General features: G+C 34.7%; 3 protein-coding genes across 5 annotated transcripts; 2 read left to right on the top strand and 1 right to left on the bottom strand.

Moving 5' to 3' along the window:
• Positions 1 to 1,846: 1,846 nt before the first annotated feature.
• Positions 1,847 to 5,099, top strand: fam169b (family with sequence similarity 169 member B). 3 transcript variants are annotated; one of them, XM_082181891.1, is made up of 10 exons: positions 1,849 to 2,039; positions 2,309 to 2,433; positions 2,595 to 2,697; positions 2,782 to 2,867; positions 2,986 to 3,160; positions 3,238 to 3,420; positions 4,313 to 4,441; positions 4,618 to 4,688; positions 4,842 to 4,935; positions 5,042 to 5,099. In XM_082181891.1, the coding sequence occupies exons 1-10, from the start codon at positions 1,955 to 1,957 to the stop codon at positions 5,053 to 5,055; spliced, it is 1,065 nt and encodes a 354-aa protein (XP_082038017.1). In that variant the 5' UTR covers positions 1,849 to 1,954; the 3' UTR covers positions 5,056 to 5,099. The 3 variants fall into 3 exon arrangements, with proteins under 3 accessions (XP_082038018.1, XP_082038017.1, XP_082038016.1); XM_082181890.1 differs by having other exon boundaries at positions 1,851 to 2,039; positions 4,842 to 5,099; XM_082181892.1 differs by lacking the exons at positions 2,595 to 2,697; positions 2,782 to 2,867 and having other exon boundaries at positions 1,847 to 2,039; positions 4,842 to 5,099.
• A 2,134-nt stretch (positions 5,100 to 7,233) lies between these two features.
• Positions 7,234 to 9,645, top strand: arpin (actin related protein 2/3 complex inhibitor). The gene is made up of 6 exons (XM_082181311.1): positions 7,234 to 7,389; positions 7,707 to 7,782; positions 8,431 to 8,563; positions 8,807 to 9,013; positions 9,097 to 9,260; positions 9,488 to 9,645. Exons 1-6 carry the CDS (start codon positions 7,298 to 7,300, stop codon positions 9,494 to 9,496), a joined length of 681 nt encoding a protein of 226 aa, XP_082037437.1. The 5' UTR covers positions 7,234 to 7,297; the 3' UTR covers positions 9,497 to 9,645.
• A 337-nt stretch (positions 9,646 to 9,982) lies between these two features.
• Positions 9,983 to 19,488, bottom strand: anpeplb (alanyl (membrane) aminopeptidase-like b). The gene is made up of 20 exons (XM_082181304.1): positions 18,805 to 19,488; positions 18,278 to 18,417; positions 17,708 to 17,847; positions 17,486 to 17,606; positions 16,705 to 16,859; positions 16,222 to 16,329; positions 15,929 to 16,072; positions 15,769 to 15,834; positions 15,119 to 15,184; positions 14,905 to 15,038; positions 14,613 to 14,695; positions 14,349 to 14,479; positions 12,598 to 12,653; positions 12,364 to 12,511; positions 12,193 to 12,281; positions 12,008 to 12,112; positions 11,727 to 11,894; positions 11,501 to 11,641; positions 10,848 to 10,929; positions 9,983 to 10,704 (listed from the first exon to the last, which is right to left on the bottom strand). The coding sequence occupies exons 1-20, from the start codon at positions 19,404 to 19,406 to the stop codon at positions 10,555 to 10,557; spliced, it is 2,829 nt and encodes a 942-aa protein (XP_082037430.1). The 5' UTR covers positions 19,407 to 19,488; the 3' UTR covers positions 9,983 to 10,554.
• Positions 19,489 to 19,752: the final 264 nt, after the last annotated feature.

Here is a 19,752-nt window from a genome sequence, read left to right as displayed (position 1 = left end):
ATCCAAGCTAGCCTTTCCTAGTGAAAGGAATTTCAGAAATGTCTGCAATTTCTCAGTGGGAAGTTAGTGGTTTATGGGTAATGGAGATGGAGAGAGATGGGAATAAAACGGACACAGAATGCATTTTCCATAGCAGGAGAGACTGAAAGTGTACAGTAGCATGACTGCAGTTTTAAGAAGAGTAAAACGAGGTCAAAAAGGAGCTCACTGCAAAGAATAGTGCATTTGTATTAAATGAAACATCAAGGCTCTCATCAAAACAAACTACAATTTAAAAAAAGATGTAGGCTATATAGTGTCTTATATGCTGATAATATGGTCATGCAGTTTTACCTGATATTTTTATTGCAATTTCTGGCTATTCTAGAACAAAAAAGGTTATATTATAAGATTTTAACCCTTATATTAACAGTTCTTGTACAATTTGAAAGAATGTATGTACAAAAAAAAACTACAGGAGAATGATAATTATTTATTTTTTTTGCTAGTTTTTGTTTTCAAACCTTCTATGCATTTTTGTTCTTATTATATTATTAGTTGTTAAAACATGTTTTTGCAGGGATTTACATGTGCCTCAGAAAATGTTTTTTTTTTTTTTTTTTTTTTTAAAGCATTCAATGTATTTTTCAATGTCTCTTTCACATTTGTATGATGATGTCGCCATCTTGTGGACAGTGTAAAAAACATAGCAACACCGCCTCTCAATCGGGGAATAGTCACTGTTTGTTTTTTTACCTTAAATGCTTAATTTGTTGGGAGAGAGAAGTGAGAGAGAAAGAGCATACATGGTATTATTATTAGAAAACTATAATAATCTCCAGAGGAGAGAGAAAAATGTACGCAACCTTGCTGTGTAGTGTATACATTTGAACATTCATTAAAAAAAATTTTTTTTGTATAGCCTACAGTAAATACAGTTTTGTCAAACATCCAGTTTTTGACTGTAATGGGTGTGTGCAATGTAAGCATATGGCAAGTACAAATAAAAAATATATTACAGGTCAAAGGGGTGAAATTGTGGAAAACTGACAAGGAATTAGGCTAGTTCACTTTGGGGGAAAAGTTAAAAAACAACTCAAAAATGATTTTTTTTTTTTATGTTAATACAATTGAATGTATAATACATATGTAACTTTTAGTTTTGGGAGATGTTTGTTATGGTTGTTATGGTTTATATATATATGAAGAGTTCAGATGCAAAAGCCTCTAAATGCCATCTGAAATTTTCTTATAGAATGATCATTTTTATCAAGCTCGTATATTTAAATTCAATAATTTCACTTAAATGGCAATGAAGATTACCTATTAATGGTCATTTAAGTGAAATTACTGAACTTAAATATACGAGCTTGATAAAAATGATCATTCTATAAGAAAATTTCAGATGGCATTTAGAGGCTTTTGCATCTGAACTCTTATGTATATATATATATATATATAGAGAGAGAGAGAGAGAGAGAGAGAGAGAGAGAGAGAGAGAGAGAGAGAGAGAGAGAGAGAGAGAGAGAGAGAGAGAGATAGATAGATAGATAGATAGATAGATAGATAGATAGATAGATAGATAGATAGATAGATAGATAGATAGATAGATAGATAGATAGATAGATTAAATTAAGTAGTGAAAGTGACACTAATTGGAATTATAATGAAATAGGGTAGCCTAGTGGGTATGTACAATAAGCTAATGGCTTCAGTCTACTTTTTTTGATAATTGTCTATATTTATTGAAGAAAAATGTGAATAAGGACCGAAATAAATCCTGATGATGATTATAAATACATTAATATGATACTACACGCATGTGCTAAGGCTAAAATGCAACAGCATTATATAGCCTAACAGGAGGTCTCCGCCTATGTAGTCACGACGAAGACCCATGCGAAGACCTGAAATCTTCCGTGCTATTACAAAATGATTGAATGAATTTCTATTCCTCACCCTTTTCAGTCACTAGATGGCGTTGTTCTCTTTAGAAACATTCAAAGGTCGAACAACTATCAAAATGGAATCCAACTCTAAACTGGAGAATAGTTTTAAAGGTATGGGCTTCCTTTGAGCATTCCCAAATTTGACTATGTTAAAACGTGGTTTAAAGGGTTGTTTTTCATGCAAACATGCTTTCGCATTACTTTTCAACATACGCCTCTCTGACAGACTATAAATAGTCACAAAGCGCAGTTCTGTCACAATCAATAAAGTGCTACTAATTTCACGTGACGTCGTTCAACATTGTTAAAAAGTGTGCCATAGTGCCATCGTGGAATTAAAAACTCGTGTTTTTGATTGTGTAAACATGTTTTTTTCCCAGTGAAACCCTATCCTGTGGATCTACCAGTGCAGCATTATAGCGAGCTGAGCACAGGATGTGACGAATACCTGTCCCGTGTTCAGTCAGATGGTGCTGGGCTTTTCACCCTTCCTAATGGAGAGAAAGTGAGAGGAAATACACTTGCATGCAATACAGAATTTAGTGTAATTTTTTTTTTTAGAGTTGCCTACCTAATCAGCAATAATGTTGTCTTGGTTGGTAGCTCTCTAGTTTTTGGCAGATATTATTTAAATTCCTCATAAAAGGGTGATATTTGTGATAACAGGTGGAAGTAACCTGTGAGAACATTGGTCGGCTTGCATTTCTGAGAGATGGTGATTTATCACATTTTATTCTTGCTCTCCACACACCTGAAGATGAAACACAAGGTCCAGAGAATGCTACCTTTCCCCTTTTAATATTGTTTTGTGTCATCCTACTACATTTGGATAATATATAGCCTATACTTTTAGTTGTTGCTGTGTACTTGCAAGGCAAATGGTGGCCTGTTGGGGATGTTTTGAAGACATCGAACAAATCAAGATGTGGACTTGTGTTAGTGAGTAGCACTTGGTTTGGTAAACTTTCTTTCATTTAGCAGTGTTTTGAGCTGAAATGTCATGATGTTAACATTGTCACCATTTCCAGGAGAGCTCTGACAGTTCTTGTCATCCCAGGTGGAGTCAGTGATGGAGAGAGTTGTGCTATTCCTGCTCAGTCAAGTTATATTTGGAATTCTGGAAAGGCCTCTTGGAGAAGACCTATATTTTTCTGCCTATTCCTTGTGGGAACATGGCAAAATTCTCTGGCAAAATGGAGAGGCGGTTGGGTTTTACACCGTCAAAATAAAGGGTAATTTACTTTTGCATGCTTAGAAATTTGGTGTAGATTTAGAAAAAAAAACTGTTTATTGTGTTTTTTTCTCATAGGCAGCCTGTGTGATGGTTGCACTGGTCAGAGTTATCAGCTCTCTGTGCTGGACACTGTGTTTGTTCGCTCTCACTGGAGAAGGACCGGGCTTGCTTTACAGATGCTGGAGGATTTCTTTTTGTCCCAACCCTCCGAGGGCATTCTGGGAATTAGCTTTCCTATGTCTCCTGGCATGTATGGAGGTATGTACACACTAACGGTCAAAAGTTTGGGGTCTGTAAGATTGTTTTATGTTTTTAAAGAAGTTTTTCTCTCCTCCAAGGCTGCATTTATTTGATCAAAATACTGTAAAATCTGGTAATAATCTGAAATATTATTACAATTTAAAATAACTGTTTTCTATTTTAATATATTTTAAAATGTAATGTATTCCTGATGGCAAAGCTGAATTTTCAGTATCATTACTCCAGTCTTCAGTGTCTCATGATCCTTCAGAAATCAGTGTATTATGCTGATTTGGAGCTCAAAACATTTCTTATTATTCTCAATGTTAAAAACAATTGTGCTCATTAATATCTTTGTGCAAAACGTGATAATTTTTTTATTTTTTATTTAATGAATAGATTCGAAATAATTGCATTTATTTGAAATATAAATTGTAGCATTATATATGTTTTTACTGTCACTTTTGACAATTCTTGCTAAATAAAAGTATTAATTGTTTGGGGTCAGTAGGATTATATATATATATATAATATGTATATATAAAATCTTACTGACCCCAAACTTTTCAATAGTAGTGTACCTTATGAATGAACACTAGAGTTCAGTCAAACCAAAGCAGACAAGAGTTACAGGATTTTTCTAAATCAAAATCCTCTTTGGTGGCCCATCTGGGCATCAGAATATCATATAGACTATCTACATAACTGCTACGTTTTGGGAGTGACAACTGTAAGTAAATTCCATAAATTATTGTTCCGTGTGCATGCGAAATTAATAGTTTACATTGAACTGATAACAGTGGTTTCATTGGATGTTAATAAAACCACTCTTATCTGTTATTATTGATGAAATGGAAGCCTGGTACCTAAAGCTTACACAACTTGTTTAATTAGGCCTAATTGTTTACAGTTTGCCAGAAGTATCTCGGGATCCACAAAGAAGAACGAGACCGTCTTTATGAGGTGGAACCCCCTGGTGAATGGGCTCAGAGACGCAATGTGTGGTTAAATATCCAGATGCGGGACCTCCCAAAACACTGTAAGGCTACATTGGTTTGGTAATAAAGCAAGACATGAGTAATTTGACTCATAGCATATGAGTAAATGTGATTCTAAATACTTACTGGACTTGTGTTTTATTGTGCGTTATAGAGACTTTGTGGGTGTTATTGCAATGATCAGGGCACTTTATCTCAGAGGTGTTGCTTTTTACAGGTGGAAACTCAGAGCAGAGTCCACACAGCTCATATAGTCACGAAAGAAGGGAAGCTGATTTAGAAGAAGAGGTATGATGTTATCTTGCGTTTACATAAGCTTATCTAGTGACCGTTTACTGCCTGTTACTGTAAGTTGGTCTCTGTTGTCCTTGGAGACTCTAATATTTTATCATAAATAATAATAAAATGAATCATTTTTTGTTGTCTTACTCATTTTTACAGGGGATTCTGCAACAATGTGACTCATCAGTCAGTCTCAAAGACACATCAAGCTCGGAAAAGAAGCGACCAGCAGATCAGTCCAACACAGGGATTTGCTTTAAAAAAGCCCGGGCATAACACTCATGTGTCCAGAAAGATGTCAGACAGGCAATGTCCTTTGAAAGCCATAACAGAGAACCCAAATATTCAAGATGCATCTCTACAAAGAATGTAGATGTCGGCAAATAAATAAATTCTACATAAAAATATGTAATGCTTTATGCGTTTATCTTTATTATCATAAAGTCACAAGTAAGTCTCAAGTCCCCTACTATCAAGTCTAAGTCGCAGTACACACAAACCAAGTCAAGTAAAGTCAAGTCAGTGGTTCACTTCAAGCAAGTCTAAGTTGCAGTACACACAAACCAAGTCAAGTCAAGACAAGTCAGTGGTTCACTTCAAGCAAGTCAAGTCAAGTCAAGTCGAAGTCAAGTTACAATACCAAACAGAAAAAAAGTAGAGTTTATATTGGCCTCAACCTTATTTATTTTTTCCCTCAGAAATGATTACCTTTCTTATACATTTATATTGTAATATTAATAATATTCATATAATTTATTATATCATGTATTTATGATTATAAAAATTTGGAATAATTATAATAATAATCCTTTACATTTATATAGCGCTTTTCTGGGTACTCAAAGAGCTTTTACATAGAAGGGGGGAATCTCCTCAACCACCACCAATTATAATAACAATTATACGAAAAATGTTGAAGATAAAACATTTGAAGGTAAATTCACAAGTGTGATGCATTAATTATATTGGGTTTATAGGAAATGTCATATGTTTAACTTTGCTTAAATATTTTTGTTTATGGAATATCACCGGCAGACATTAACTTTCCCCTTAAGAGCCAATATTTGACCCCTTAAATTGATTTCCAGGGGCATATTTTTTTTACAACTATGTTCCAACCTTTTTTTATAACCATGCATTTACACTGTAATTACAACACAATTACAACATAAATAATGTTATGAGATTAATGATAGATAAATCACAAAAACCCCGGATTCGTTCAGATACACATAACTCTTTTTCTGAGGCTTGTTTGGAACTATTGTCATTGGAGAAATAGAGCAAAAACATTGCTACATTGCAAAAGCAATATTTACAATATTAGCCTACCGGTAGGCTACATCTAAAATGTCACATCACAATAGTTACTCTTTGTTTAAAGTCATTATCACATTTGCAATCCCGCCAATATTCTGGAAATATTGTTTAACATGTTATAAAAATAACTCATACTGGGGCCATTTTTTCCACCACATCTTGAATTTTGGGTGCATTATTTTGTATTAATTCTGCTGGCTGGCATTTTGCCCCCCAACCCCCTAATAACTGACAAAGATTTGAAAGAAACTGTGGCAATAAATGTCTGTGAATTTATGCACGTTATTCAAAACATATGCCATCATTAATTATCATTTGAATCTATTGACAGCCTTAAGCTAGATTTCATTTGAAAACATAATTTTGTATAAAGAGGCATGCTGGTTTGACCACTCTTCTCTCTAGATTTAACATTAGTCCAATTAACTATAACATGTAAACAAGCCATAGCTTACTTTTAGAGGTGGCCAATGAAGTTCGAGGTCCCTTGGCAGTTGTTATCTTCTTTTATGAATATGGTCAATTTTGAGTGTTTATATCCAAAAAGAAACGATGCTGGGAGATGTTTTTGTATTTAGCGCGCTCACCGCGCTGAATGTTTTTTCTGTGTGTGTGTGTGTGTGTTTGATTGCTTCAGTGTTAGTGGTATATTTTATTTATTTGTGTGTAATTTGTAGTTGTGTTCATTTTATTGTGCAATGTTACATTTCACAAAAAAAATATATATATTTCCAAAAAAAACAAAAAAAAAATTTATATGGTGTTTTTTAAATAGATATGAATCAGACTACCCAAAAGTGCTGTATGTTCAGTTTAGTCAATTCCATTGATGATTATATAAAATGGTATTAGGCCTATATAAAAGAAGAAGAAAAAACAATATTTTGAAGACATAGATAGATTGATAGATGACTTTACGTAAAACACACAAAAAATGTTGGGTTCACTTTAAATAACAGAAAACAGGTTTCCACTGCTATCATAAAACTGTGATGATGAATATTTTACTTTTCATATTGGCACCACCATTCGCGCAAATATAGAAGTCTTCAGTGCAGAAGAAAAAGTTAAGCAAAAATGTATTCACTTCTCATTTAAACTCTTATTTTACATTCATTTATATATTGTCAAGTTACAACATAGTAGGCTAGGCTCGGTACACAACCGTTTCCTCTTTTACTGTTTATGACTATTTCCCCGCATCGCTAAACTGCGTTTCGAATGGATAGAGATTTCATGATGACGTAACCAGGAAGTGGCTGAGCTTTCGACGAAATCAAAATCATCGGCAGAAGATGAGTCGCATTTATGACAACACTGCGTTATTAAACAAACCTGTGCATAATGAGAAACTATCCTCCGCATGGGATCCAGTAGTTCACCAGAGGTAATACTTTAAAGTGCAAGCCTGCTTTTTGCAGTGGTCGACTGTTTAACGTTACTTCTCCTCGTCTCCCTTACAGATATGGATAACTCTCCAAATACAATAGTTGCATACGTTATAGCTAATACTGTAAAAACATTATGAAGTAATTTGATATGCTATATGCTTCAAACTGTGAATTTTTTTGTCAATTTTGTAATAGCAAGTTATTATAGTTTATAGCAACACCAACTGTGGCGTACTGGCGGAAACGATCGTTACCATAGTACTTGTATCATACCATAGTACATTGTGTTTTATGTATCATTTTCACTTTCCAGTGGTCATGGTGTTATTTTAGAGGGGGCGGTCCTGGATGTGTCACGTCATGTCATAACAGATGTGAACAACAGAAAGGTAATGTGATTGTTTATTCTCAACTCAGAAACGTCATGATCATTCACTAATTTAAACTACCGTTCAGAAGTCTGGGGTCAGTAAAACTTAACTGTTACAAAATAAAAACATTTCAAATGAATGCTGTTCTTTTGAACTTTCTATTCATCAGATAATCCTAAAAAAATGTATCACGGTGTCCACAATGAAACTTATAATATTAAATAATAGATATTATATGTCAACATTGATAATAATAAGAAATGTGCATCACATCAGCATAATAGAATAGAATGATTTCTGAAGAATCATGTGACACTGAAGACTGGAGTAATGATGCTGAAAATTCAGCTTTGCATTACAGGTCCATTTAAAATATCTTACAATAGAAAACTATTATTTTAAGTTGTAATAATATTTAACAATACTACGTTTTACTGTGTTTTTATCAAATAAATGCAGCCTTGGTGAGCATAAAAGTCTTTGTTCAAAAACATTTAAAACGACCCCAAACATTTGAACAGTCGAGAATATATCATTTTATTTGTAATAAAATGATAATATAATATTTTCCATGACTCTTAGTGATTCAGCAATTGTTTTATTGTTGCTTGTCTTGCAAGTTTCTGATATCCTTTTTTAATAAATTCTAAATTGTGTTTATTTCAGGAGCGCTTCAATGTTTTGTACATCAAACCAAGCCGAATCCATCGCAGAAAATATGATTCAAAAGGAAATGAGATTGAACCTAACTTCAGTGATACCCGGAAGGTCAACACAGGTTATCTCATGTCATCCTTCAGTGAGTAGCCATAATGTGCATTTATTCAGAACTATTCGGTTTTAATATGGCATGTTTTTATTGTGCTTTTTAATGGCGGCCTGTTTTAAAAACTTTCAGTTGAACCATTAAATAATAAAAGCTGGAATAAACTTTTGCAAAACTTTTTAACTTGCCGATTTATAAAATATCTTCATGTATGGCAGCAGACTATTATGCATGCTGTGAGCAAAAGGTGTCTGTTTGTGTGTCTCAACCTTGCAGAAGTGGAGGCTAAGGGTGAAACAGATTCTCTAGATGAGCGCCAACTGAGGGATATTGTGAATAAGGACCAGCTGGTTAAAATGACTTCAAAACATTGTCCTGGTCAGGCCTTTGCATTCTGGATCTCAGAGGAGGAGATGAACAAAACAGAGCTTGAGCCTGGCCAAGAAATCCGTCTTAAGACAAAGGGAGACGGGCCCTTTATTTGTGAGTGCAATGCTGAAAATAGGATGTACTTCTAAGTAAATCAAGGTGGCTACATACTGTTCTGTCTGTTTTTGCCTGTCTAGTTTCCTTCGCCAAACTGGATGGTGGTACAGTGACAAAGTGCAACTTTGCGGGAGATGAGAACGCTGGAGCATCGTGGACACACAAAATATTGGCTAACAAAACTGATCAGGAAAAGACAGGGAAGAGTGTCGGTCAGGGTGACGGAGCAGACGATGATGAATGGGTAAGATTTTCTGCTCAACTGAAAATGTTTTGTGTTTTGCTCTGGCCACATTTGTTTAGGAAATGGGTTTATCATGAACAGATGTGTAATCGTTTTAACATTTCCTGGCATTCTATCATCAAGAGGTTTCAGATTAAGTCAAACAAATGCAATGATCCAGTGAAGGATTTGTTTCTTTGTGCAAACCTGTAACATCTGTTTTATGTTGTTTGGGATCTTGCTTTCAGGATGACTGAATGACACCCTTCAACTTCCAGGATTGGATCACAGTGCCTTGTTATCTGTCTTCCAAATGTATATTTACACCACAAAACAAGATCAGTATTCCTATGTTATCACATGAAAATATAATAAATAAACAGCAAAAGTGCCATTTTAAAATAAAGACTGTTATGCATTTTTATGTACTAAGTATTTTCAAAGGCATATCCTTCAGATCATTAAACATCGTTATTGAAAATGTTTTTATAATATTTCATAATCATATTTATACTTGCAACTATATTAAAATGATGGCCGATTAATGGCTGATTCTAAAATGATGCTCTATTTTAAAACACTAAAACCTAAAATCAGTTTTTTAGTGAGCATTAAATGGCAGCAATGGTCATTTTAATGTAAAAAGGAAATAAGCATGCACAATTAAATATCTAATATCGACTATATATATGTGTGTGTGTTATAGATCTTTTACAGTACCAGTGCATCAAAAGAAACAGCTGTGTAAAAAAATTCACTTTATTTAAAGATTTACATGTTTGACTTTTACACGTTTAAAAATATTAAATCTCATGAATCACAACTTTTGTCTTTCATAATATCATCAATCACAGTAATCAACAAAATTATTGCTATGGTTTTATAAAAAGGTAATAATTCAAAATACTAGCTTTCATAATATGCATCTTAATTCAAATAAACTATACAAATACAAAGAATAACATAATAGTCCTTTGTGCTTTTGTTTTTGGTTTATGTGCCTAGATGTGATTTCATCACTGTAAACAATACTCAGTAATATCAGCTAAATTATATTAAAGGCAATAAATTAAGCTGTCCTAAACATTCATTTTTGGCCTTTTCTCTTAAATACACCATAGATCTGGCTTTAACTACTCAACACAGCATAGGGAATGTGTTATGTAGCCATTTTTGCACATTCGTTGTTCTTCTCTTCTAATGCTTGACTAATTCTCCAGCGAAAACCATCTCAGAACCACAGGAGGGTGTTGCTTTCTTTGTGGAATGCCTTTACATCTGTTTTTGATTGTGCAGGCCTACAAAAACTCTGATCCTACAGCTCTCCATTGAACCAATCCTTTACATTCTGCTTGTTTTCATTCACCCACTTAATATTTGCCTCTGTCCTTTCAATGACCTGCTCCAAAGCTCGAGCTGCGAACCCCTGCTCATTCTTATCCTGGTCCCTCTGGAGCTGCTTCAGCTGTGTAAAGACAATTTTGAATGTGTAAGAACAATGGTGGAAACACAATTACAGATTGAGACATAATCAACTATTACTTTTTATCATCCCTCTACAATAACTGAAAGAGTCAGAGAGTAACCAAAAATGGCAAACAACAGCACCTCCTCAAGTTCAACGTCCCTGGAGAATCTCTTTGTCACGCCATCTAGTAGACTGCCTAAAGATATGATTCCCGCTCCATACCTGCCCAAAAAAGATGATTGTTAGTCACATGTCCCATATACTTATGGTTTCCAACAAGTAACAGAGATAAAACCTTGAAGTCACATGTCCATATACTTATGGTTTCCAACAAGTAACAGAGATAAAACTTTTAAGACAATTAAGACTATCATTCATTTATAGCTGAAGGCAGCCTTTGGACCCTGAATTGCTGTTGATCTTTGATACTTTTATGTAACTTCCCGGTGTTATAACTTCCTGATTGCTGTGGCAATCCCCGATTCATATTTTATAATTCATCATTTATTTCAAGCCAAAGACACAGACTGAACATGTTTGCGGAATATGTAATTTGAGTGGTTTAATTTGCCTGCGCTGTAAAAAAAAAAAAAAAAAAATATTGTTTGTATTGTATTGTATTGTAAATTATTGGAGTACGTTTTATAAGAAAATACAATCTCAGACTTTCTACTTCGAAATGTTGTCTTTAATTCAATGTGTTACTAGCAAGTTACTAGCAAGTTTTTGAGTGAAAATAGTTTTTCCAGTTTTCATTCATTGAATTTAAATAATCATTTGGACCTTAACTTACTCTTGGGTGATATAGGACCACTTGCCACGGACAAAATCCCATGCGAGAGGCTGGCCGGCAACATTTTTGGCAATGTAGTTTATGGTAGAGACCATATCCATCTTTCTTATCTTTGAAGGGTCAAGCGTGTACTCAAGATATCTGTTGGATTATAAATGTCAATAGTGAGTATGAAGTAAACACAGTGTTCGTTGAGATGGTGTAAAGCTCAAATCGCTGCCCTGACCTGTTCAGCAGCCAGATTTCTTTGGTACATGATAAAGCATATCTTAATTTGTCTTTCTCGGCAGCGACTGTAGTCATTTGGTATTCTTCCCAAACAAATTCCCAATCATCCTCATCACCGGCAGCTATTGCACTGCAATAGATTTCTCTCCTCAAATTCGGATGAATCCTAAATGTAAAAATACATCAGCTTTCAAGTCAATATATCTAATGTATATGCATAGATATCTTGTAGAACTGTAATTTACAATAATTGAATTTAGTCTTAAAGACGCAACTCACATATTTGTGCCATTTTTATAATCCATGAATAGACTTGTTGCCATTTCTATGCACTTGGGAAGGCCATGGGCGCAGGCCACTGAAATAGCATTTACCTGGTTATACCTAAGAAGAAGAAAAAATCAAAGAATGATTGCTAGATTTCCAACAAAATATATGTAAAGAAAGACAAAAAATGTGCTTACTGGTCAGTGTGATCCTCAGGAATGGTTGCATTATTTGTGTACTCTTCAAAGTGCTCATATAGTCCTGTGACTAGCTTGCGTAGGTATTTCTTGACATAGAAATGTAGAGATAAGTTATCAAATTTGTCACTGTTTTTTATGTGTTTAATTAGACTGTTTCCTTGTGCTCACCGTTATCGCACCATAGACCTCAGAGCGATCAAACATAAGGATAAAATGGTCCAGGTTTTTCCGTCCGGACTCCCATGGAATATACTCAGTTTCATTCACCAGGAACTTAGTTAGACTTAGTGCAATAGTGACGTTGAGGCGATGAGCCCTTTACAACAAATATTAGAAGTTAACATACAGCAACAAATCCCAGTGAACAATAGAATTACCAAATTATCTGAATGAAAAATGTACCTTGCAAGATTAAAAGCGTCATCAATGAGTTGCCCTCGGTTGATGAGTGGGATCATCTAAAGATGTAAGGTATTTTTGATCTCATCAGTATTCTGGTTGAATTTTGAATATTTTCTGTAAATGACAAAACATTCTTCACGCAAGTACGTGAACGCAGACGCTTCATGCCACACCAGCTCGATTTCGCAAGTTGCGTACTGAAATGTGTCGGATCGCGCGCATTGTATTCTCATATGCGATGGACATTGGTTATGTAAATTTTTGGTAGCTCCTTTAAAGGCATCTTGAGTAAAACAGTTAGATTTGACAAAGCATATACAAAATAACTTTTTTATATATTGCAGCATTTATTATAAATGACCTATCTGTGCACATCACGTTCATGTGCTCTAGTAATCCTTAGTCAAAATTACAAATTATTATAGTTGTCGTCTCCCATTCACCACTATAGAAGTTTACCCAATGATGACGACTTCCACTTCCGAGAACCCCCCGGAAATGTGAAAAGTTCACGCAATGTCGCAATGTAATTATCGTAATTACGAGATGACAACACATGATGTTCTACTCGGAGCTGTTCACGTCCAGCTCAGAATTGTAATTATCAACGGCAATGGAAATATGAATCTGTAGCGATCAGGCGGTACAGCAGTCATATGGTACAAATGGGAGCTCTCCGAAAATCCCCGGATAATGCTGTAATTACGATTTGTAGGAGAATGTGAATGCCTTTACAATTCGTAATCTCGTAATTAGACATTGTGTAAACGCACCTAAGGGTCTATAGAGTTCGGGATCGTTACGTCACGTCGCAATGCATTGTGGGAATCACGGTACGGAAGTAGATGTACTGTAGTAGGTAATTAAAATTGTAACGTTGGTCATTTGTTAATATTAGGTTTAATTTAGGTTATTTTAAGGAAAATGGTTCAGTATTGCTGTATTGTGAACTGCTGTAATCGGTCTCACGATCGACAAGGGCAAATGCCTCATAAATTATATTAGTTTTCCCCATTTTCCTTCTTGGAAAAAACACAAGGAGACTTGGTGTCCAATACTCCAAACTCCATACTTTATGTTCATAGGGATCGATTCCGCCTATCATCTAATTTTTTTTTTTAAGTAGCATTGTTTGGCTTCATTATTACGTTTGTCAGTATACGGTATAGCCAACTTTTTTTTGTCATGGTCCATAACTCTTTCTCTTTCTTTCTCTGTGCCGGTGGAGACCGGCCGGCTACGCTATTACCTTATTCCAAACCGGCTTTTGCGTTGCCTCTAAAATGGCCGCCGTTACCAACAATGCACCATTCCATAACGTCTATGCCCGAGCTCTATAGCAAACCACAACAATCCAACGATCAAATCAATTCCTAATGGACAAAATCAAGTCCCGCCCTACATTTTGTCTTGTTCGAGAAGCCATCTCTATTCACTCTGATATACGTCACAATAGGGAAGAAAAGACTAAAACAACTTCCATTTCATGCTGATTCAGTAATATGTTTATAGCAATTTACCTGAGTAATATGGTTTAATGTGAGAGGCAGCCTATTTGAATGTATCTCTATCGCCCCCTTGAGTAGCCTACTGAAGTTTGATACCGCTAGAGGCTAGACCAATGGAACAGCGCACGTTAAGTATGTTTAACCGGATCGGTTGTTGGCCAAGGGTTCGCGTACTTGCGCAAAGTTATGTTGCTGCCCTTAACTGTAAAGTGATTTAAAAAGGATGCTAATAAAATGTCTTACATGACGATTTTTTTCAAGCTGCATTAGAAGTTTGTTCCAGTTTTCTTCATCGTAGTTCACACGGTAAAAGCCAGTGCAGTTGATGTTGGCGAGAACCCATTGATCTTTGAGTTGAAAATGTGGCCTTCCAACTGTAAGGAAGGATGCAGAAATGAGCAGCAGGGTTAATCACTACATACAGCTACTGCATATTTAGCCCTGTTGTTGTGGCAGGTTTCCTTCTTATATTTTAAAATGAAGCTTTAAAGTTTATTCGTTCCTTACCTGGACCTTTTTCTCTCAGTAAATCTCTTTTCAACCCTGAATCATCAGACCTAATGTATCTGATTTGAACCTGCCATGGAATACTGTTAGGAAGAAAATAAACAATATTTGAACTTGGAAACTACTGAATTATAGAGACTAAACAATAAAGACTAAATTGCATATAATGGTACAATAATTTAGGACTTTTTATTGTATTAGTTTAAATCCAATGCTATAAATGGCCTGCCATGGAACCTAAATGATTCAGTAAATATGATAATATTGAATACTATTGATTTTTGGAACTCACTTATGGCCCACGCCTGGCTTTAGTAAAAACTGTTCTTGAGAAAGGTCCCCCGTCTGGGTAATAATGGTGATTACTGGGTACCCAACTTGCTCAATCCATGTGCTCATGAAGCCTTCCAAATCTAGATTTGTCTCCTGATCATTGTTGGAAATATTTGTCATTATTCTCTCATATTATTTCAACTTAAAAAATAGAATATAGGTCCTCGATTTACCTTTTGCAAGCATTCCAAAAGATCGTTGTACACAGTGTTATTGTTCTTGAAGTTGTTGAGATACATCTAAAATATATACATTTAGTAATTAGACAATCAGTCCTGACCATACTTTAAAATATTCAATACATAAACAATACATAATCACATCATATCACAAAAGGTCATAAGTTGTAAAAACACAATTATATTAAAATATTGAAAGTATATATAACATTTGAGTTGGGGATTTAAAAAGCTAAATAAAGCATCTGAACATTAAATAAATACATTGTTTTCAAATAATTATACAGTACTGTTATACCATATATATTATTGTGATGGCTAAGCTGTTTTCAACCTTGATAATAATAAAAAAAAAATTCTTGAGCACCAAATCAGCAGATTAGAATGATTTCTGGAGTAATGATGCTGACAATTCAGTTTTGCCATCACAGGAATAAGTTACATTTCAAAAGTTATTAAAATAGAAAACATTTATTTTAATTGTAATAATATTTCACAATATACAATATTACTGTTTTACTGTATTATTGATCAAATAGATGCAGCCTTGTTGAGCATTAGAGACATTTCTTCTTCAAAAAATCCTCCAAAGATTCCAAACATTCGAACAATAGTGTTTATAATTCCCCCCGACTTCGGCTTACCCTGATTCCTTTCATAAATGCTTCGTCAGTCATGAATGCGGACAGCATTCTCAACACAGCAGCACCCTAGAGGATGTACAGAGCATAATTTTTTTATTTATTAATTTTGAACATTAAGCTACTTACTGACACTATAACTGTATTGAGATGTCATGCCAACCTTGCTGTATGTGACGTCATCAAAAAGTTCTATGATCTCAGAGGAAGTTTGAATATCATTTTCATGCAAGCTGAGAGGATGAGAAGAGTTCAAGGAATCCACTTGAAAGGCGGGCTGGATTTCTCTGAGGACAAATAGATCTTTCTGAAAACACAAATTAACAATATCATCAGAGGAAGTTGGAGGTGGCAGTTTTAATTGAATTCCCATTATAGTTGTCGACAAAGAAAAAAAAAGAAAGGAGTAACCTACTATTTGTTAAAATCATTTTGCTAAAATAAACAAAAACATACCAAGTCCCAGTCAGCAGCTTCCACCCCGGTGTATGACATATATGTCGCAAATGCTTCATTCAGCCACAGCTCATTCCACCAGCGCATAGTGACAAGGTTTCCAAACCACTGAAATTAAGCACAGGTATGAAATGGAAAAATTGGTTATTTAAAGATTTATGATTTGGGGTTTCTCAACCCCTAGTTCTAGTGGATGATCCAAATATGTTATGTTCTAAAGACCTACATCAGAGAAAATACATTTTAAAATGCAGTTAATTATTTAATCATGCATATAGTCAAAGGATAGCAAAAATAAATGGGCTAATCAAAATTCTCATATATTTTGATTGTTTATTTATTTGCATATATATATTTTTTTTTTTTTTAGGTTGTCACATACTGCACAGTTAACAATGCCATTCACTGAAATATCTAGCCCAATGTAAACTTTAGTCGGTGATGAATTATGCAATAGGATATTAAGGTTATGAATATGTTTACCTGATGTGCCAACTCATGAGCAATCCGAGTGGCCACCCATTCTTTATCAAAGGTTGATCCAGTATCTTCATCATACAGCAAACTTGACTCCTGATATGAAATTAAACCCCAGGTTTCCATGGCTTCGACACTGAAATCTGGCAGGGCAATCTGATCTGTAATAAAACAAATTTAGCTTGTGATCCTCCATGTCTTTTATATAGAACACAGACTCATTTCGGCTTGTTCAGCATGTTCTGTTTGGGATAGTTCACCCAAAAATTTATATTGTGTAATGTTGTTCCATACCTGAATAACTTTTTTTTTTCTTTTTCTTTTTTTTAGAACACAAAATATATTTGGTAACACTGTACAATAAGGTCTTATTTGTTAACATTAGTTAATGCAATAACTAACATGAACTAACAAAGAACAATATTCTTACAGCATTCTTACCCTTTGTTAATGTTAGTTGAAAATGAACATTTACTAAGATGAATAAATGCTGTAGAAGTATTGTTCGCTGTTAGTTAATGTTAACTAGTTAATTTATGTTAATGAATTAAACCTTATTGTAAAGTGGTTATTTTGAAGAAGGTCTTTTATCCGGTCCATATACAATAAATGTCAATGCGGTCCCATTTTTTTTTTTTTTTTTTTACTTTTTCTTGTATGGGCACAACAAAACACATTTAATAAGTGGTGAACTTCATCCATATATATTGATGCAAGCAATTAAAATAAATCACATAATTCAATAGAGCCATTGAAACCTTCTCGTTGTTTTTTCCCCTTGACTCACATAGTTTTTTCAGTGGGTATTTCAATCCAAATTCATTCTCATAGCGAATCAGAATCTTCCGTGTTATTTCAGCTGCATATTCAGCATGGCCAGCAGCAATAGCCTCTCTCCGAGCATATATCTTGGAAACACATCATAATAATAATTTGTGAAACGTAAAATAAATAAAAGAAAGAAAGAAACAGCACTGAAGTGTCTTAAATAAAAATGAAAGCAACATACATCCATGTTTGCCCCAGAAGGTATCGATATGTACTCAAAATTAGCTAAAGTGAAAGCCAATAGATAAGTTGACATGATGGGGGTCGAATCAAATGTAGTCACAAACCATTCTTCTCCATCTATTTCTGTCGATCCTGATGCTGAAAAACAGAACAGTTTACATTGTTTTTAAACCTTTTCAAATAAGCAACAGTCTTTTCAAATTTGTCAGGTTTTGAACGCTACTGTTTGCTGTTTTGACGTTTATTGTTGTCTGTATTAGAGACTGTATTTAGGACTAAATATTTACACTTTTAAAAATAAAGGTTCTTAATTTATGGTTCCATGAAGAAAATTTAACATCCATGGAACCTTTTCATACCACAAAAAAGTTGCAAAAAGGCTCTTTAGATTTTTAAACTGTTCACTGGAAGATTCTTTGGGGAACTCAAAATGGTTCTTCTATGGCAAGAAAAAAAAAACTTTTTAAACCTTTATTTTTAAGCATGTATATATATTATATATCAAATATGTTCTTCCATGTTCAGTGAAATTTTGACTTTGTCAAGTCTGACAAGTTAGGATCCTAACCTCCCATTTCATTGGAGAGGGCTGTAATTCCAGGTCTGTGGATAATAGTAATATTAAACACAGCCTTCAGAGCTGGCTCATCAAAGCACGGAAATACTCTCCTCGCGTCTGTGGGTTGCAACATGCTGGTGGCGAGGAATCTGTTTGTGGAGAAGTATTTATGTAAATTATGTTCTGGATTTATCTTTCACGTATTTGTCATTAAAACTGTATGTAAAAACAACAGTAAATGTACATAATGGCGATTTCATTCAAAAAAATCTCAGGAGGCTTCTCACAAAAAACAATTTACTGGACAAAAGATAGCCTGTGGTGAATATTATGTAGAGAAAGTTTAGAAAATTATTTGTTAAAACAATTTATGTGATCAAATACATGCAAATATATCTTAGACTGAAATAAGTACACATTCACATTTTGTCAGTCAATGAATGTTGTAAGACAAAAATATTATTTAATATATATATATATACTAGTTTAGAAATAATATTTCTATTAAAAGAAACTAGATTTCCTGATATCGTTACCTTTCTTCATCCTCCTCCTCCTCGTCTTTACTCTTCTCAGTGTACCGGCTCACATACAACCCAGCCAAGTCTTCAAAAAGTTCCCCTTCAAAGGTGGTAAAAAGATCGTAGTAGGTCCCATTTCCAGATAACTGGCCATTGAGTTGGATCTCGAGAAAATTACTTTCATTGTAATGAATTGTATATCTGCTTTCTAATTTCTCATTTGAACCAGATTTTCTCACTTCCACATTCGTCAGATTTAGGTTGTGAACATGAAGTAAGATGGTTTTGGAGACTTTCATACACTTAAACCTTACGGTTGAGTTCCCCGTGAAAAAGAAGGATTGGTTTGTGTAGTTGTTAGTTATCGCTGCGTAAAGGTACGGTTGGATGACGACTTTGTAGCTCTCAGGAATCAAATAGTCGTAAAGTCTGAGATTCGTTGGAAGATCTGTTGGAATAACCGGAGGTTTAGTTGGACGAGGAGGAACTAGTGGACGATTTTTTGCTATTTCAACTTGGAACATCACAACCATCATCACTAAACCACAAACAGAAGAAACGGTGATGACCCCAATGCCGCCAGCCACGGCCTTGGAAATGCAAGTTCCTTTGGCCATTTCTGATCCTTCTGAGAAACCTCCGAGAATGAAGTGAGCTAAGGGAACTTGCTGAGCATTTTTTAGACTCTGTACCCTTTCACATATCTTGACAATATATCAATTGGTGCGTCAAGCACCACTGCCACGCCTATCAAGATTACACATTAACTAGCATGGATGAACCAGAAACACATAAACATGACTGTATTTGACATGTAATGCGTTGAATCGCTCTTTGTCCCACATCTGGAATCAGTTATAATACTGTATCTGGTCAGTCCAAGGTCAGCAAAAAAGAGTGTTTTGATGCTGAGAAAAGAGATGTGCATTCTGAAAGTAAATGTACTTAATCACTGGAAGTGAG

Source organism: Leuciscus leuciscus, assembly GCF_965113295.1.
Source record: "Leuciscus leuciscus genome assembly, chromosome: 10".
NCBI classification, from domain to species: Eukaryota; Metazoa; Chordata; class Actinopteri; order Cypriniformes; family Leuciscidae; genus Leuciscus; species Leuciscus leuciscus.
Note: the sequence above shows the minus strand (reverse complement) of the source record. Positions and strands in the feature narration are given on the sequence as shown.